This window comes from Bacillus rossius, chromosome 10 (assembly GCF_032445375.1).
Source record: "Bacillus rossius redtenbacheri isolate Brsri chromosome 10, Brsri_v3, whole genome shotgun sequence".
NCBI classification, from domain to species: Eukaryota; Metazoa; Arthropoda; class Insecta; order Phasmatodea; family Bacillidae; genus Bacillus; species Bacillus rossius.
Genome location: NC_086337.1, coordinates 27934134 through 27952954, shown reverse-complemented (window position 1 = coordinate 27952954; position 18821 = coordinate 27934134). Strand labels below are relative to the sequence as shown.

At 35.4% G+C, this 18821-nt stretch overlaps 1 protein-coding gene across 2 annotated transcripts in view; it reads left to right on the top strand.

The window, feature by feature from the left end:
- The first annotated feature begins 1843 nt into the window (after positions 1–1843).
- LOC134535893 (U4/U6 small nuclear ribonucleoprotein Prp3) overlaps positions 1844–18821 on the top strand; it is a 43939-nt gene continuing 26961 nt past the window's right edge. The window contains exons 1-9 of one of the 2 annotated variants that reach the window (XM_063375242.1): positions 1844–2007; positions 4860–5031; positions 10102–10340; positions 11439–11663; positions 12448–12591; positions 13958–14146; positions 15813–15970; positions 16763–16848; positions 18092–18234. In XM_063375242.1, the coding sequence (XP_063231312.1) occupies positions 4884–5031; positions 10102–10340; positions 11439–11663; positions 12448–12591; positions 13958–14146; positions 15813–15970; positions 16763–16848; positions 18092–18234 (1332 nt within the window). In that variant the 5' untranslated portion in view covers positions 1844–2007; positions 4860–4883. Of the gene's footprint in view, positions 2008–4859; positions 5032–10082; positions 10341–11438; positions 11664–12447; positions 12592–13957; positions 14147–15812; positions 15971–16762; positions 16849–18091; positions 18235–18821 lie in introns of those variants that run through there. The other variant, XM_063375243.1, reaches the window with a different exon arrangement.

Below are 18821 nucleotides of genomic sequence, written 5' to 3'. Positions count from 1 at the left end.
ACCATGTCGTACAGAGGGTGACGTCACACAATACAGAAGTTACACAATTACACAAAGTTAGTCTGAAAGTTACGTAATAAGACGTGGCACAAGTTTACCAAAAATGTTACGTGATGGGACGTTGCACAAGTTTACCAAATGTTACGTGGTGGCGCGTCGCACAAGGTTACTAAAGACGTTACAGATTCAAGGCGTCGCACAAAATTACTAATTATTACGTATTAGCGTGGCACTATGCGGTTCTGAGCCTGGTTACTCAAAATAGGGTTAAGGGCGATTGGAGGTGGCCAATCCCGTATATCAATGTCTCGAGGCGATGTTCGCGTCCACTGTAGTGGAGCGCGGACCGCAGCTAAATTCGTCCAAGTTCCCTTACGGGGTGGTGTCAGCGCCGGAGCGACTGGTTTTAGTTCAAGTTTTGTGGTTCGGGAGGCGGCCCATGCCATATACTGTAACTACCCCGCAGACCAAGTGTGGTGCAGGGGTTTTTAAAAGTTATGCGGCCAGATTAAGTCCTGGACCGAAAATTTGACCGGGTACGCACGGAGAGATAAGTAAAAAGAGGTTTCGAGGAAGTGACTATAATTACCAGAAGTGAGTTCAATGCAGACAATGGATGATGTCTCTCCGTGGGACGTGCGTCCGCCCCGGTCCAAGAGTCGCGCTGTACTGGCGTCATGTCATGGCGTCCGGCCGAGGCTCGGTGTCCCTCACGCCAGGGTTGACCTCATTACGTTATTTTCTGATGTGACACGTTAATAAGAGATTTTAAGGGCGCTAAATTCCTACATTAATTATTAAGGCTAATTACCATTACTTATCCCTTCTACAATTTAGAGTTAGTATGTTTACGAATTATGTCCTTTAAATTATGCGTCACACCAGCGACTGTTCGTCTCTTGCTGGACTGCTCTGGTGGGGGGTAATAACGAAACACAAGGGGTTAATAATTATGTCACATGGGTTAATTAACTAATCTGGACGGAAGGCCGCCAGGGGGACACTCACACACGTATCGATGTATTTACACACGTGAGTGCCCAGGCACTCCTACGTCGCACTTTCATTAATCAACTTTTAATTTATACGTGATGTTGTTTAATATTCTGTGCTTGTTTTTGCAACGTGGTCGGCTGTAATGTCGGTCTGTTTATTAGGGGGCCGGGTTCTACCTTGGTTGCTGGTGGCTCGCCTGACTCGGGTGGGCCATGGCTAGGGGCGCGTTCTGTTAGCGGGGTTGAATACTGGCGGTTGCAGGTCGGGCTTTAGGGTGGCTTTCGGTCGGACGACATCAGTAGATGTACTTGTAAAGAGACTGAGTATTACAATAAATATTTAGCTTTGGACAATGAACCGTGAGTAATGCCTTACAACCCAGTTTTTTTCCTATCCTGATAATTGTCGGTATAAGATTTTGTTTAAGCTGGAATCTTTATGGGTGTGTCCACGGGCCTGCAAAAACACAGGAAGTTTCCGCTGCAGATTTCTCGGTCAGCCACTCTGGGCCGAGGCTTCTCTACCATTGAACTCGTGCTAGGCACACAACATAAGTCGCATCATAGCAAAGAAACTGAGTGAAATCTGTCATCTTTCCGAACTTTGTAGGAGACACCCCTGCTCCATACTTATGATTTCATACACATTTTTATGTCTTATGCATTTTTATAAAACTTACATAGGTATGCTAAACATACATAATTATGTTAAAAAAATGTATTTGCAAAAAAACTCTGCACGGTTCAAAATAAATTTGCATCCATGAATATAATTTTACAAACGTTAGTTGAATTACATCTAATTTATTTTTAATTGTAGTACTGTGGTTACAGTTAGTGTGCGTCTTAAGTATCGGAAAGTTACTACAGGCATCAGCCAGCATCTACCATCAACATCTAAAATTTGTATTTAGAATGGTGATGTTTTGATAACGCTGTCAATTTTTGAATATTAGTATAAAATTTGTTTTTCTGTCAAGTAGATACTACAGGAATAATTGTTTATCGTCAGGTAATTAATTATCAATATTTGCTATGGAGTGTTGTGTCTAAATTTCAAAGCTAAACGTAGCGTAATCTTTCTCTAGCTCGTAAAGGCTTGGTTCGTGTTTACTTAATTAAAGCATTTCAGTATTTAATTAACAATTAAACTCCAGGTAATTATTTACGAATGGAACTGTTCAGTATTTAAATTTTTTTGATTAATGAAAAGGTATTTGTTAGTTGCCTCATTACTACCTTGTGAACTATCATGTAGTTTACATTTTGAATGTTTGGATGGGTTAGGTTAACTACATTTTAAATACTTTAAAATTGTGTGAATGGTAGTTTAAGTTAGTTTAGTTACATTAAAAATACTTTAAATTGTGCTTACAATTGATTGGTTAAGTTTTGAAATATTTCACATTTTGTGTAACCTCTAAAATTTCAGTAATACATATTATGTAAGTATTCTAACCTAACAACCATGCACACTATTTACCTAAACTAACTTAACCAACCACCAACACATTTTTACAGTATTGTAAATATTTCTAACTTAATCAACGTAACAACTGCTATAATTTGAAAGGTTTGGAAATATCACACCATTTAAAAGTTTGTTTAGAAAAAAAATTTAAGTAAAAAAAATATGTATTTTAATTGATGGTTTTAAATTATTTTTTTTGGATTTTGCTGGTTGCACTGTATGTTATAATCAAGGTTTCTCGGAAATGCATGCAGTGTATCCAGCAATGGCATATGTAAAAAAAAAAAAAAACATTTTAATAAAAAAAATTCAATTTTTGATTTTTATTTTCCATTTGTATATTTTGGAAGGGAAGTAACACTTAGGCAGCCACCAATCATCAAATACTCTAGAAATGTATCCATTTAAATGCTGAGCACTATTGTTCGGGTTTGATTGATTGATTGATTTGTTACACTCGCAATTATGCTTCACCCGGTGGCAAGGAGTCCTCTCCTTTCTTTTATTACCCCCCCCCCCCTCCCCCGCCAGGTTGTCTTCTCAGATCCCTTGCATCTCACAATCTCAACTTTCCTTCCACCAGGCCGTTTAAATCCCTCCCTGTTCTCCCAAGGAAAGCGTTCCCACCTCTTTCTGTTCGCCTCCATCCCCTCTGGAGCTTCCACCCTTAATCTGTCTGCCCTTTATACCTACCTCTGTGTACACTAGTTCCCAGCTGTCTCCATCCTCCCCTCCGTTCCCCTTTATCATGATCGTTAAATTTATTCATTACTCAATACACATTTTTGTTTAGAAGAAAGGAAAGTAAATGTACAAGGACATGTTTTATTGCATCTAGAATTATTAATGAATTTTCTTTGTGCCATGTTATAATATTCTTAATATTTTACATTTGGACTAAAATATTGCATATAGTTCTGATCCTAGCTTTCGTGCTAAGTCAAATGACTGTGAAGCATGCTTTTTGGAAACAAATGATTAATTTTAATGCAACACATTCTTTGCTTGCTCTGTGTTTAGAAATATTCAGTTATAGCTAAATGTTCTTTTTAAGGGAATTTGAAGTTTAGTATAAAATTTTATAATTTTGAAAGTAGTGGCATATTGAGGGAAGAAATCTGAAAATGTATTTTTATTTTAGTATATTTAATGTTGCTTGATTCTTTGGCATAAGGACTTTTTCATGCGCTGGACTCTGAAGAATTTAGCTATGGGGAAGGCAATAAAGTCATGCAAAATTGTTGAGTTGAAAGCTTTAGAGATGAAATTAATTATTAATTTTCTTTTATAGGATCAATTTTGTGATCTTCGCTCCAATGGTTCAACTTAAAACATTTCACTTAAACTACACAAATAAACTAACGGAACCAGTAAATTACCGTTCGTGAAAAGAATATACAAATAATTAAAATACCTAATATTTTACATATCAAAACTGTTAATGAAAGCATGAAAATTAATAATGACAAAAGTCAAACATAGCCTAGATCTAAAATTAAATAACCTAATAACTTTTAGTTTATCAAAAATTATTTCTAACCCGTTGTTGCATAATTAACTTTTGTTTATTTTAGAATGTGAATGACAATCATGTAATATCCATGCACAGTTAATAATATGGCAAATTCTCAAGAAAAATGTAAGCAACCCAACCTACATAAGTTTTAATTACAGTTAAATCACTTGTGATAGTAATGCTGCTTTGGCAAATAACATAGAAATGTAATCGACAATGCAAAGATGTGTAGAAATATTTTTTGATGCAAAATTTTATTTTGTTCATTTAAATTATATCACTTATTTACAATAAGCAGCTACTTTTCAAATTTTTATCCCAAATCTCTGCTACACTCGCCAGGCTATTAAGAATGGGAGTATGTTAGCCTTTGTTTTATTTATTTTCTTAGCACCCAATATACTCATTTGATGAGCAGTGGCTCTCTGAATATAGGGCTTGTAAACATGGTTACAAAATTTATGAAATACATGTATATGATTACATACACTATTTCTAATATATGTAAAATATATACATTAGCTAGCATAAAAGTTATATTACAAATTTCTAATAATGGATATTATGTTAAACAATTAAAATAAGTATTAATTAGCAGAGTTTGTTGAACATTAGATCAATTAGATCAATCTGTCTATTTCTAGTCCTATTCACATTAGTCACCATAGTTCACATCATAGTTAAAATTCACTCACTTGTATTATGTTATGTTAAATAGTAAATGGATAAACATGCTTCTGGCAGTTGGGGTGTGCACAATCATGCTCATTCTCTTTGTACTCAGGAAAGCAGAGTTGCATGTATTTGTGTGCAATGCATTGCAGATAAATAATTTCTACTGTTTCAGGCATCTCATAGATTAGGTACTTTGTTTCAGTGACAGTGCCATACATTTGTCAAGATGACTACTTATTCGAAAAAAGAAATAGAAGAAATGAAACCCTACATAGACAAGACAGTTCAAAAGTTTCTAGGTTTCAGCGAACCGTCGCTGGTAACGGCAGCTCTGAACTGCCTTGGCTCAGGATACGATAAGAAGAAAACTTCAAGTGAGTATTAGTATGTCTCCGTCAATTGGAGCCAAAGGCTTTGAATTTGGTTTCATTTACCATGTTGATTGTTTAGTTTTCATGTTTTTTTAAATTTAATTTTAACATTTTATTGTAAATATTATTGCCCTACACATTTCAGCTAAAAGGTAAAACTAATTAAGGAATGTACTCTTGAAAAAATCTTTATAGTAGGTGTGACCTAGCTGTATTGCTGAAATACATATGTCCTGTCAACACAGTATTTATCTATCAATTGATGACATTTTTTGTACTAGCACACACTTATTCTTACTGAGATTTACATAAAGATTAATTGTTTGTAAACATATAAAGAGGTTTATCTAAGCAAGCAAGAGAATGTTGGATCTGAACAAATAATTAATACAATATATATGCTACCTGTTAAAGAAAATCATATAGCCTAGGTAACTTAGAAAGTGAATTTGTAATATTTAGCAGTCTTATTGTGTTTAAATAATGCATTTTTAATCACTAATTAAATCAGTCATACCTACCTATACTCAGGGGTGCAACAACTAAATTTCCAAAGGGGGGGCAATATACCTTTTTATAAAGAATCATCAATCCCCCCTATTGAAGCTGGGGGTCCGGGGGTTCTCCCCCGGGAAAATTTGTATTTCAAGGTGGAAAATGGTGCTATTTAAGCAGTTTTATTATCTAGAAATTGATTACACAGCACTTTCTTTGCCCCCGTTTGCCCCCATTTCAAGGTTTCAGAGGGGGGGGGGGGCAAAACACCCTTGCCCCCCCCCCCCCTCCTGGTTGCGCCCCTGCCTATACTTTATTTTTGGCGATAACCAATTCTACACTGTGTAATCTAACAAGGTTGCAATAACATAGGAAATCACATATAATATCCAAAGGGCAACATACAATTAGCTTGATAAATTGTGTTTGAAATTGTACAAATACTTTTTATACCAGTACATGCTTGTTACAAGTTAATAGATGTTGACAAATATTTTCAATTTAAAATAGATGTTGAAATGTGTCACGTGACTGTGAAAGTGAGGCATTCTCCAAAGGCACAGAAGTGGGTGTCCACATGTCTTGGAGCACAATGCTGGCATCACGGTCGCATCTTGGACACAGGCGAGAAGACACGACTCGATCCATTTCCTCGTGTCGGGCTTCAGGGTTGTGATTCAGAATGCACAAGAGGGATGAAATGGGTGAAGAGAGATGGAGATACTTTTATTTTTGTTTAGCGGGTAATACCTAATATTTCCAGAAACTGAATTACTAACTGAAGCACCTGTTTATCTACATCATTGTGTTTATATGTTTGCAGCATTGTGTCCAGGTTTGTGTTCTGCCTGCATTTAATCTGTCTTGTTAGCCCACTCTGTTTGTCTGTGTTGTTATATTATTTTTTCTATGACAATTCCTTTAACGGAATTCTTGCGTTGTATTATATTTATTTGTTGAAGATTTTTTCTGTGCGGTCGTCCGGTTGTCCATAATACTTGTTTAGATTCCATGTTGGTTCCATTTGTCCGACATCAGCTGATTCAGTTTTGTTTTCTGTAAATTTTTTATCTTCATATTTTTATTAATTTTTTTTTCTTCTGAATTTTTCCATGACAAATAGTGGAAAACTGCAATGGCGTATGTTCAAAAAACTGCATTAAATCAAAATTCCCCATTGTATGAATCATTTAAAGAATGTAGCCACCTAGTGCCTCTTTGCAGCCAGTGAGGATGAATGAATGAATTGAGTCAACATTTTGTTGAAATCAAAGTTGTTGGATACGAGAACGGAGCATTGATGAATTGAAGGGGAAAATGGTGAATAACCCGTGTAAATCCCTTGTAAATTCAGCGGCGTATGACAGTGTTTATCGTGTTTTCAACTAGTGGGAAATCCAGGGCCAACCTCCCTGGGATTTGAACCTGGATTGCTTTGGTGGCATGGCCACATTTCATGGTCTCTCGCAGTAGCCAAGATTGCAGTGATGATGGTCGTAGAAGCTTTGGTCATGCTTCATGTTTGTACCACTCATGTGGCATGGAAGCTAACTGATGGGAAGTCTTGCTGCTATCTGTAGCAAGTTAATTTGGCCATTTAGGATGGAGCTTTTTCTCAACTCCTAGGGTGTCTGAATTGTGTACACTACCTCCTGTGTATAATAGTAGCAGCCACAATACCATGATACCATACTTGTCGTGTCAAGGTGGGTTGTGTTTGCATGGTTAAACAATAACCGTCGCCTTTCATTGTATTGGTGTGTTGGACCTGAAAAGTAACAGGGGAGAGATATTGGTGGAAGGAAATTAGAGCTTTAAGTGTTTAAGTTGAACTTATGTGAAGGAAGAAGAATAAGTAAGAGAAAATATTTCCCTACCCTCTCTTCCCTTCTGCTCCTTTTCAAGAATAATAGAGACAGTTGTGGTCGTGCCTCAGAAGGATGGATCGCACGTATGTGGACTGCACAATGAGAGGTAGGTGTTTGCCAGTGATGGCTTCATTTACTGATACCCTTGTTCTACCTCATCATTGAGCTTAAGAGTGAGCGCTAGTAAAAAATAATTTTGCACATGTTTATGATATTTTACACAGAGTTTTATTGAGTTATATTAGTTGCTGCTATTAAATTTTCGTAGTATTTTTTCTTCATTTAATTGAAATATTTAATTATTACGATAACGTATTGGCTCTTTAATAAAAAAAACCCAGGGAAGACACAAGTCTGAGATTCTAACCATGCATGTATACTACCTTATTTGGTAACAAGATTAAGTTTCAGTGTCACAAGTGCAATAATTCTATTATAAAATAACTAAAATGTAACCTCCTAATTTATGCATATGTGCAGTCTTAAGAGAATTGCATTTATAGCACTACACAATGATTCAAAAATTATGAAAATTGGACCATGACACAAAAATAATCTTGTCTGTGATATTTAGGAATGCTCTACTAATCGAAGTTGATTGTAACAAATTTTCACTTTCGATGAGTACAGGGTTCTGGAATATTGCTCTTTAGGCAGCACACTTGCGTGTACATGAACGTTTGCTTATACAACTGAGACACAGATGAAAAGGTACAGAATCGTTTGATACCTATCACACATTGGTGCGATGTCTGGAACACTCAAACTCATTGGTGAAAAAAGTCAAATTTAGATTTTTTTTTAGACTTCTTTGCACAAATATTCATGTAAAAAGCCACATAGATGAGTTGCTGCCAAGGCCATAATAGCTTTAGGAATCTCAACTACGTCGCCACTTGCCAGACGAACCCTCAGTGCTTATTTCCTCCTCCTCGCATTGTCGTCGCGTCTCGCGCAAGGGTTTTTACACATCAGCCTGCAGGCCTCTTCCTCCGCCGAGGTGACCATCATACAGCGATGCTACCTGTTACAAGAGCTCGGCAAAGTTACGCAAAATTTAGTAAATTTTTTTTAGTAATTGTTTTTATTAATTTAAGTGTTTTACAAAGTTAGAAACCTACTAAATAATTTTATCTAGTACGCCCAAATTTTTTAATAATACTGTAAAGGCTTGAAATATCATACAATTCATTTCTGTTTAAACACGTTTGTTTTTAACTATCTTTTGGAATGTTAATTGAAGCTCACAATAAAAGAGGAAGTTCAGGTAAATGACATGCGTACCTACAGTTTTTTTCTTTTGGGTATGAGCTTGTCGCTAGCTGTCTCGGACACATTGGCGAGAAATAATCCTCTGTGACTGACAGCTATGATACTGTGCTGTTTGAGAATTTTGTGGAACTTCTTTATGAGAGTTCACATAGCCCTTTAAATCGTTTGCGGGCACATAACTAGCACTTGCTCTTGATGTATGCGTTTGACCAGGTACTGAGAATGGTTAGATTCGTTATTACATATAGCTTTGTTTTTGGAAATTCCACTTTGCAACGACGTGTTACTTTGAATGATAAAACAAACTTTAAACTATGTAGCCACCATTTTAATAAATTTTTTCTATTCTTTTATTACTTCAACTTCTTTGTTTTACTCTATGTCTAAAGACAAAATAAACAATGTTCTCTTTACAGAAATTACTGTTTCAAACTACATTAACTTTTAATTTTGTCAAACCTTTAGCATAAATATTGTTTATTTTACTTTCAGTGATGAAAGTATTTGGAATAACATTTAAGTTCAATTATTAAAAACGTATTATACTAAAGTTTATAAAAAAAATATAAAAGTATTTCCTACATTAGGTTCATATCATTTCTAGCTGAAAGAATATTATTTTTAATGTCACTAAACCATTAGGATTTTTTTTTCTGTACGAACATTTTTGGTATTAGAAACAGTGGGAAGGATCACTGTGATTGAGTGGTCAGATAACTTGTCTCCACATCAAGGTGTTTGGGTTTGAGTCCCAGCGGTGTGAAACCAGGAAGTTTCGCAAGTTATTGTGTATTGCTCCATTACAGGATGTCTACATGTTACCTTAAGTCATAAAAAAGTAAAGAAATTGGAGGCTTGGTCACGAAAATTCCTGGAAAAAAAAAGAGTCATTGTGCTGGAAATCATGGAACTTTAATTTCCAGCAGCGATTTCTTATTGAGCATTTTGCGTTTTCTGATGCATCACTTAGTTTACAGTCATGCATTAAAAATAAATATTGTAACCTATCTGCTTAAATAATGTGGAAATTATCTCTCGAAAGACTCGTTCCTGCGAATAGTATATTTATTTGTATTCTGTTAGGTTGCTTGCTTACTATACTCACGCGCACACGCACACACACAGACACACAGACATACATGCACACATACATACATGCACACATACACACATACACATACATACATACATATACATACAAAATCAGGGTGAGATAAAAAATATTTAAGAAAATATTTACTAAAAATATCTGCAAAAGTCTTGAGTCAGGTTCACCAGGTATTGTAGACATCCTGCACTAGCACGTTACCTGCTTTCATCGTCTGTAACGACCACAGCATCAACGAGATGCTCAGCTCCATCCATCTCCTTCCATTAGAAACAACAAGCTTGGATCACTTCTCTTTATTGTTGATACAGATCTGCGGTTTGTTTGCAGACAAGCTGGCGTCCCTGCTGGACGAGAAGAAGGCGTCGCGCCTGACGGACAAGATCTTCGAACTGGCGGAGGACATGAAGACCAACCACCGCAGCACCAAGAAACGGCACTACGAGTCGAGCGCCAGGACGGAGGACAAGGAGGTGAAGAGAGCCAAGATGACTGCCGACATAGAGCCGGTGTCGTTCGTGACGGCGGCCAGCAGCACTCCGAGTCCCGGCCAGCTGACGGCCATTCAGGTGCGTGGCGTGGCAACGTTAGTGCCTTCTGGGCAGGCGGGATCACTAGACACAAGATTTTATGGTTTTTACCCCAATTTCGCTTTTAAAACAGGATTTTTGGTGTTATTGTTTTTTTTTTTTTATAATAGCTGTTTTGTAATACTTACTCCACAAAATTTTATGACAAAATTTATATGCGGCCTTTTTACGGCAAAATAATTTTTGATAAATTTGTCCAAAACAGATATACATTCAGAACAATAAAAATAAATTGGCAAGCATTTGTTTAAAAGTGATTTAATTAGAGCTGCACAGTAAAATAAATTAAATTAATTTTTGTGATCCATGTGATTTGGTACAGTTTTTTGCCCGTAAATTCCATGAATTTCAAACACTTAAATTTACTTCTTTAATGATTTGAATTAAGTTTTGACTAAATGCTACTTAAATCCATGATGTATCTTGCGTTGCAGTGTTATTTTGGTTTTATCCCAAGTCACCATGTAATCTTGTCTCTAGGAATAACTAGCCTCAGTAGTAAATTGGGTTTTCACATGAAGTAAATTACCATGGTTTCCGCAGACAGTTAAAATATTGAAAACAGAAAACTCATGGTTTTTAAAACTGGAAAACACAGGGATATTTACAATATTTTGACTTAAAAATATTACAAGTAATTTTTTCTACCATGTAGTACCAACCTCAGTGTAGATGAGATGTTAAACCTTTAATTAATTATATATGTAATTAGTTCAATCTTTGTTTATTTAAAAGTGCTGTGGTCATCAGAAGTTTGTAACCTATGTGTCTTAGTAGTAAATTTGTAGGTTCAAATAATACCTACAACTAATAAATTCAAAACATGTTTTAAGGTTTGGGCTTAGCATTGCATAATTATTCTATTGTCTATAAGGATTTGCACTGGTATTCTTTTTATAGGATGCTGTGTGGTAAAATTAAATCTTGAATATTGATAGTTTTTTTCTTCTTTTTCCTTTAGGTATTTTGTTGATAAGTGCTTGCGCCAAGGTTGCTAATAGTTTGCTGTTGTCTTGCAGGGTAGCGAGTGGTTTGTTCGTGCTCCAAGCTGCTAAGTGAGTTTGTGTGGTTTTGCAGATAAAGGAGATGATGGCCAACGCACAGAAAATGATTGAGGAGCGGAAGCGTGCCCTGAACGCCTTACGAGCGCACGAAACCCCGCCTGTTCGATCTGTCTCGTTCAGGGCTGAAGAAATGATGCCTCTCAACATGAGTTGTATCGGGTTTTCTCCCACGTCGGTTATACCTAGCTTCATTCAGCGTGGCGATCCGGACAAAGCCAAGAAGATTGCTAATCTTCAGGTTAGTAAACATTTATTTCAAAATTTAAGTAGTTACTATAGAGTTTCATCCATTTTGTTGTTTAGTTGTTATATGCTGATCGTGAACGTTTTTTTCCTATATGCCTATTACAGTATGGATAGTGTGAAATTCATAATTTGTAAACAAATAAAAAAAAAATTAATGTGCACACTTAGTATTGATTACTGTTCAAGGAGATGAGATATATTTTCACATTAATGCATATCCATCAACAGCATGTAGATACTATTGCTGTAAGTGGACCTAGCAAGCATAAATTGTTATTTTGAAAAACTTAATTAATAGTTAATAAAAATAATAGCAGTCAATATATGATGCCATATAGGATATAGATGTGGCTAATAGAGCAATATCACAAGAAAATGCATTTAAAAAATGTGGGCTTCATACGTTGAAATATTGCAATCAGGCAGTGACAAAAGATAAATTCTTATTTTAAAGTATGTCAGAACCAGGATACCAGAAATAAATTTAAAAAAAAATGCAATCCATTAAATATAAATTTTTTCTTACTTCTGATAAAAGTTACGTAGGTTTAGTAGTTTCGATAAGGCAGTAACATGAGGTGTTTTTTTTTGTTACGGTGCATAAAAATGTACATTATAGTGACATACTTTAACTACAATTTTTAAAAATGAAAGTGGTAGCAACAAATTCTTAAATTTGGCACAACTAGATGGGAGGGAACGTAAATACGGTGAAACGTCGGCGGCTGCGTGCGCGTGAAGAGAGTGGCGCGAGTGACGGTTCGTGACGTCCGCAGGCCCAGATCCAGTCGAAGCTGTCGGCCACCGGCCGGGTGCTGGTCCAGGACAAGCCGGCCCCGCTGATCCTCAACAAGGAGGGACGCACGGTCGACGTCTCCGGCAAGGAGGTGCAGCTGTCCCACCCGACCCCGACGCTCAAGGTACGCGCGCGGTCCACGTCTCGGTACTGCCAGGTGTTACGGGACTACTACGAAGTGTCATGTACTCATTTACAACACAGAGAAACTTGAGGAGGGACTACTACGGAGCGTCATGTATTCATTTACAAAACAGAGAAACTTGAGGACATCTCGGAATCAGCTTGTCCTACGATAAACATTGCTAATTTATCTCTTGCAACAAGAAGGTTAATCTTAATGTTGGGTACTCAACATGATCATGAACGTTGAAACTTATTTTAACTTTTCAATTACTAAGTGGTAGGAATGTGTGAATCCTTGATTTTCAGTTCGGTTCGAATCCAATTCGAATCCCTGGCAATATTTGAGATATGAATCCGATTCCGAATATTAAGCACGGAATAATTAAAAATAACTGATTAATTTAAAAATAATGTGTGTTCTCTTTTTTCTAACTGTGACTACTGACAATTATTTATTACACTGAGATTGAAATGTTTATAATTATGTAAACTTAATATGAAAATCAAAACATTCGATTCTCCAACTCAATCGTAATAAACTGCACGCCACAGGGAAATCTCAGTTTTATAAACGTTTCAGCACACGAAACCATTTTTTCTACAATGAATAGCCAAGACGTTTTTTTCTTGTAGGTATGTAATTGTTTTTAGTTTATAGTTTGCTATATGACGAAATTCGTAACTATAGTTTAAGCTCTCGAAATCTCGAAATTCTGTTAATGTCACTGTTAATTATTTAATTTACACATCTTTCTTTGATACATCATATTATAAATATTTACGTAATAGTAGCCTAATTTTACTTTTCACTGCTAGTATTTTTGAGCCGTATTAAATTAATTTATAACTTTTGTGAATATTCGTAATACTGTTCGAATCCATGTACGTACAACGATTCCAGGTTCGGGTAATTGTGGATTCGAACCGTACCCGAAAATATCGGGTACTCGCACATCCCTACTAAGTGGTTTATAAATCTGTGACTTTTAAAATTTCATGATGGATGGATTCTCTCATTGCTGTTTAGAAGTGGTGTTAATTATTTTGTACAGTCTACTACCTGGCGTAAATTTCGAGCCTTTGGTTCAGTGTGTGTTGAATTTTAAAAAAATGTGATTATTTTGCTGACCTGGCCACAGGTTGGAAGCAGTTGATGATGATTATGATAACTGGTATTGCGATAGTCCGTGTATTACAGTTTATTAATTTTTTGTACGTAATAGCTCTTAAACTGATCATTGAGAAACTGGATTATTTAAGGTGGTTGAATACTTATTAGTTGTTTTATTCATTTTATAGGAATAAAATATTTTTCAGAGGACTGGAATAAATGGTGTTTTTTTAAAAAAAATGTTTGCTTGCAGGCAAATATTCGTGCTAAAAAGCGTGAAGAGTTTCGACAACAACTTGCTGAGCACGTAGTGGATAATTTATCGGAAGCAAAATTCTTTGATCCTCGAATTGGTGCAAAGCCTTCTGTGCGCAACAAAAGAGCACTACGTTTTCACGAGCCAGGAAAATTTCAACAGCTTGCCAATAGTATGCGGATGAAGGTACGTATTAATAATGTTGATGCTAGTGCCAAAGCTTTGTAATAAATGACGGTAACTTTCAGACTTGGAAAAAAAAAATTCAACATTTTCTCCTACAAAAATTTGAATAAATTACAGTACATATGTAATTACAAAAATAATGTATTAAAAAATATTTAAATCTTATTTTTTTTATTTACTTAAAACTGGATGTGTGGCTTTAGGTGGAAAAAGAGGCATGCAGCAAACAGCTTTATGTGGCTACTTAAGTTCCATTCATTTTAAATTCAAAAATCAACATATTTAAGGCCATAACGTGTGCACATAGTTTGGATTATTGAATGGAGTATGATTTATAATTCTGTTGCTGTGATTTAGTGTGCAGAACACTAGTGACTAGTGTTTGATTCCCAGAGGGGTTCGAACCCAGGAGGGACATTGCCGTGGCTTGTGGGTTTTCTTGGGGTACTCCATTTTCCCCACCAGTTCATTCTGTCACTGGTCCACACCCTATTTCATCTCACCTCATGGATTCTCAGGCTGGAACAGCCGGCTCTTGTGTCAGACCCATTAAATTTCCTGAGGCTAGGAAATACATGACGATTTTCGTTTAAGGAACAGAGCCTGTAGTTTTTCTACTAAACTGTTCCCAAAAACAGATACAAGTTCCCAATTATAATGCAGTTTTAGTAAAATATCATAGCATTATATTCAGATTCAATCTAGTAAATTGGCGTTTAACATCAGAAGGAAACAGACCTTTTCAAAAATTCCCCAAATATATAAAAAAACATATTTCCTTAAAATTATATAAATAAATATATACAAACAGAGACTATTAAATATGTATGCTGGTGTACTATAAAATGGTTTTCATGTACAAATAGTGATCAATTCTTTAACAGACTAAATTTAAATGGATCCAATAAAATGAAACAAACATAAAAGCTTAAAGTATAAAATAAGCACAATTTTAAATAAAAAATGCAGGTAAAATTATATTAATACAAAATAATTACTTGAAAACTGTTCCCTTAAGTGTTTCTTTCCTGAGTAAACATAAACCAAACAGTTCAATTAAATTCTGGAACTTTCCAGAATCTCATGTAAAGGCACCACTCACTCGCTACAGTACTGGGTCTTTCATGCCTAAAGATATACCAAGAAAAACATATTAGCCATTTTCACTTTTCAAGAAATATATTAAAAAACAAAATACAGGTACAGAACCATTAATCCACCCTCAGCTTATTCTTAAATGTTTTTCGTAAACAGACACCACTAGAATATTATAAACAGTTTTCTTAAATTGCATAATTTTTTTAAGCTCTGAACACTGTATGAGTGCCCAGTTAAATGAGGTCCTTAAATGTAGAAAATCACACTCAACAGTTGTGTCTGCTACAGTATCCACATTTAGTATATGTTTAACCGCAACATTTCTGGCCAAGAGCGACTTTGTAGTGGCTTTTGTACTAACCACGTGTGATTCAAGATGTAACACCAAGTTAGTTGTATAATTATTTCATCTCAAGCTGTTTTTGTGGTAACTTTTTGGCAAAATTTGTCTGCGTCCACAGTAAATAGGACAGTTATTTTGCCAAATACACTATTTTTTTGTGCTTTTTATCTTTAAGGGCTGTATTGATGCAGATGAGTTATTTAAATAGGTTATCTGTTGTCATAGGCCCAGCTAGACAAGCTGCAGAACGAGATATCACAGATTGCAAAGAAGACAGGCATATCGTCCGCCACCAAGCTAGCTCTCATTGCTCCCAAAACAGAAACGACAGAAGATGACGTGCCGAATGTTGAGTGGTGGGATTCTGTTATCCTGAATGACAAGTAAGACACAAATTTCAGTCTAATATTACAATAATCACGCTTCAATGTCTCTTGTAACAGCCTCAAAAAATAATGGAGTTGAGTCATAGTTTAATTTTTTTCATTTTTTTTAAATTGACATGTATACTTATTATCAACATAATTTGTATAGTTCTAACATTTAAAAACTTTTGCACAATGGCGACACATTTTATTTGATTAAAAGGTCTCTCATCTGACTTAAAACGTGAACTAAATATGTAAACAGTGGTGTGGTTAACATTACACCCATTGCAGTAATTGTGAAAGGTGACTAGCTGCATTGGCTAAAAGTTTTTTTTTGTTCTGAAAACATTACAAATTACTTTTTTTTTTTTTCCTCATATAAATGAAAAATAACTTGGTCTAGTCTACCATTCTGTCTGTAAAATGTTTTTCATGTTTGAATGATTTGTTACCTATTCATTAATCTGAAGAATAAAAATCATACTTAGCAAAATTCTAGCAAGAAATAAGATCACACGAACTTAGGGTATATGGCTAGTTATGCTGAATTAATTTTTATGAGGCTGTGGCTTTCATAATTAAATTTCAACTAGATTATTTGACTATCTTCTTTAGGTGATAAAGTTATGAATATTACTACACAGATGTCGAAAGCGCAGAAGTAATTCTGGTAGAATTAGTATGAAAGTCATTTTGCAACTAATAAAACAATATTTCTAGAATATTTATTTTTATGTGGTTATCCCAAGTACTGGTACTTTATATTAAATTAATTTTTAATATTGATTTTGTATCTATAATTTTCAGCTATGTTGAAAAAGATGGCGTTTTTAACTTGAAAGAGTCTGCCATCAGCAATTTGGTTGAGCATCCAACACAATTAAGACCACCAAGTAAGTTAAAAATTAATTTTATTATTGTAGAGATAATATTTTACTCTTGCATTTGACACATAAATAAGAGTTGTGAACAAGTTTTAATATTTTTTTTTTTTTTTTTTTTTTTTTTTTAAGATTCTAAAGCAAAATAATGTTTTCTTTTAAATTAAATATGAAAATAGTCATGAATCTATCAATATCATTCAAAGAATATAATTATTTTAATTTTCTGGAGATATACATATTAAATGAAATAATTCAGATGGTGAGAATTTATTTTTTTCATCTTGTCTTGCGTACTCCATCTGGAATTGAATATTATTTCTGTATTTATGATTTGACCAGCTAAAACACTTATCAGTGTATCTTATCAACTACGAAAACCAGGCAAATGGCAGGGATTTTATGTGACTGGGAATTCACTGCGAAAATGCTGTGAATTTCTAGATAATTCCAGAAATTTTTTTTGTGTTGGTAATGCTTTCCTCTTTATGGCGGGAGAGATGTAACCATTGCTGTTTCACGCCAACAGTGAACGTCTTTGTGAACAAACGCATGTTGCTGGAATTACAATAGCGCGACACGTATGATGCAGTGCATCAGAAAAATATTTGGATGCACACCAGCCCGTTCCCACTTAGCGTTATAACCGTCGCCAGCAATATTTATCTTGAAAACTAAGTCAACTTTCTATTCGAGTCTTTTTGTGTGATGACAGCAATCCGGTACCACTCAAAACAAATGGCTTACAACCACAAAAATTGGCAGACTGAGCATAGAATGTATGCCATAGACTCATAGACCATAAACTATAGACTAGGAGATAAATAGTTTTGCCATGTTATAAAAATGTATTCTACTGCTAAATTGCTAATCTTAGTGAAAAATAAATATTATTGCTGCGGCACGTATATATACGCATGCAGCACTCCTAGCTGCCGCAGCACCCAGTTTGAGAACCGTGGATCTAACTGCGTGTTTGACAACCTTACGATGAAGCGAGGTGGCACAGTGGTTATACACTGGCCTTGCATTCCGGAGAAACTGGGTTCCAATCCTCGTCTGACCATCCTGAATTTCAGTTATTCAGGGTCCCAGAATCTCTCCAGGCAAATGTTGGTTGGTTTCTTCTCCAATAGTCCTGGTATATTTTGTGTATGTACCTGTTTAACACCATTGCAGTCATCTTTACTTAAAGCCAAGATAAAACTAAAAAAAAAACCAAAAAAAAAAAACCATGTGCTTGAAAATGCTTCAGCGGAGCCAATGAAGCCGGCGTACATGCCCGTGTTCCTGACTAAGAAGGAAAGGAAGAAGCTGAGAAGGCAGAATCGCCGCGAGGCTTGGAAGGAGGAGCAGGAGAAAATACGGTTGGGACTGGAGCCACCGCCAGAACCGAAGGTACGTTCCCTACGAGTGCGTTACTCTTCACGAGTACTGGAGTTCGCTGATTTGCTGTGAATTTGTTGCATTGCAATTTCATTTTAAAATATTGGTGATTTAACTGAGCAGCTTTCACTGTTTTGAACTTACAATTATTCTTTTTGTGATAACTACTAATTTTTCTCCTCTTATTTACTTTCAAGACTGTGTTTTATTTTAGGAGTCACTTCTATCACCATTTTTGGCAACTTTCCTTTTTCTCGACCCCCCCCCCCCCCCCCCCCCAACAGTTTGTGGTTTTTATGTATTCATTCCTTTCCTTAAGCATGACTTCAATTAATTGCTATGAATATTTGCTTACATGTTCACAGATACATTTAAAATTAAAGTTTTAGTCTGTTGTACAAAAAAAATCCATTTGGCGTTATTCTGTATGGTACATGGCATTATATTCAAAGTCATCATGTTCTTTTTAATTTTTTTATTTCATTTGAAAATTACAGATTTAAAATTTAAACTGGTATTTTTCAATTTCATTGGTAGTAGAAAAATCTGTGTCAAAATTTAGCTGCACTGATTAATCTTAGTGATAAAAATTTTGTTTT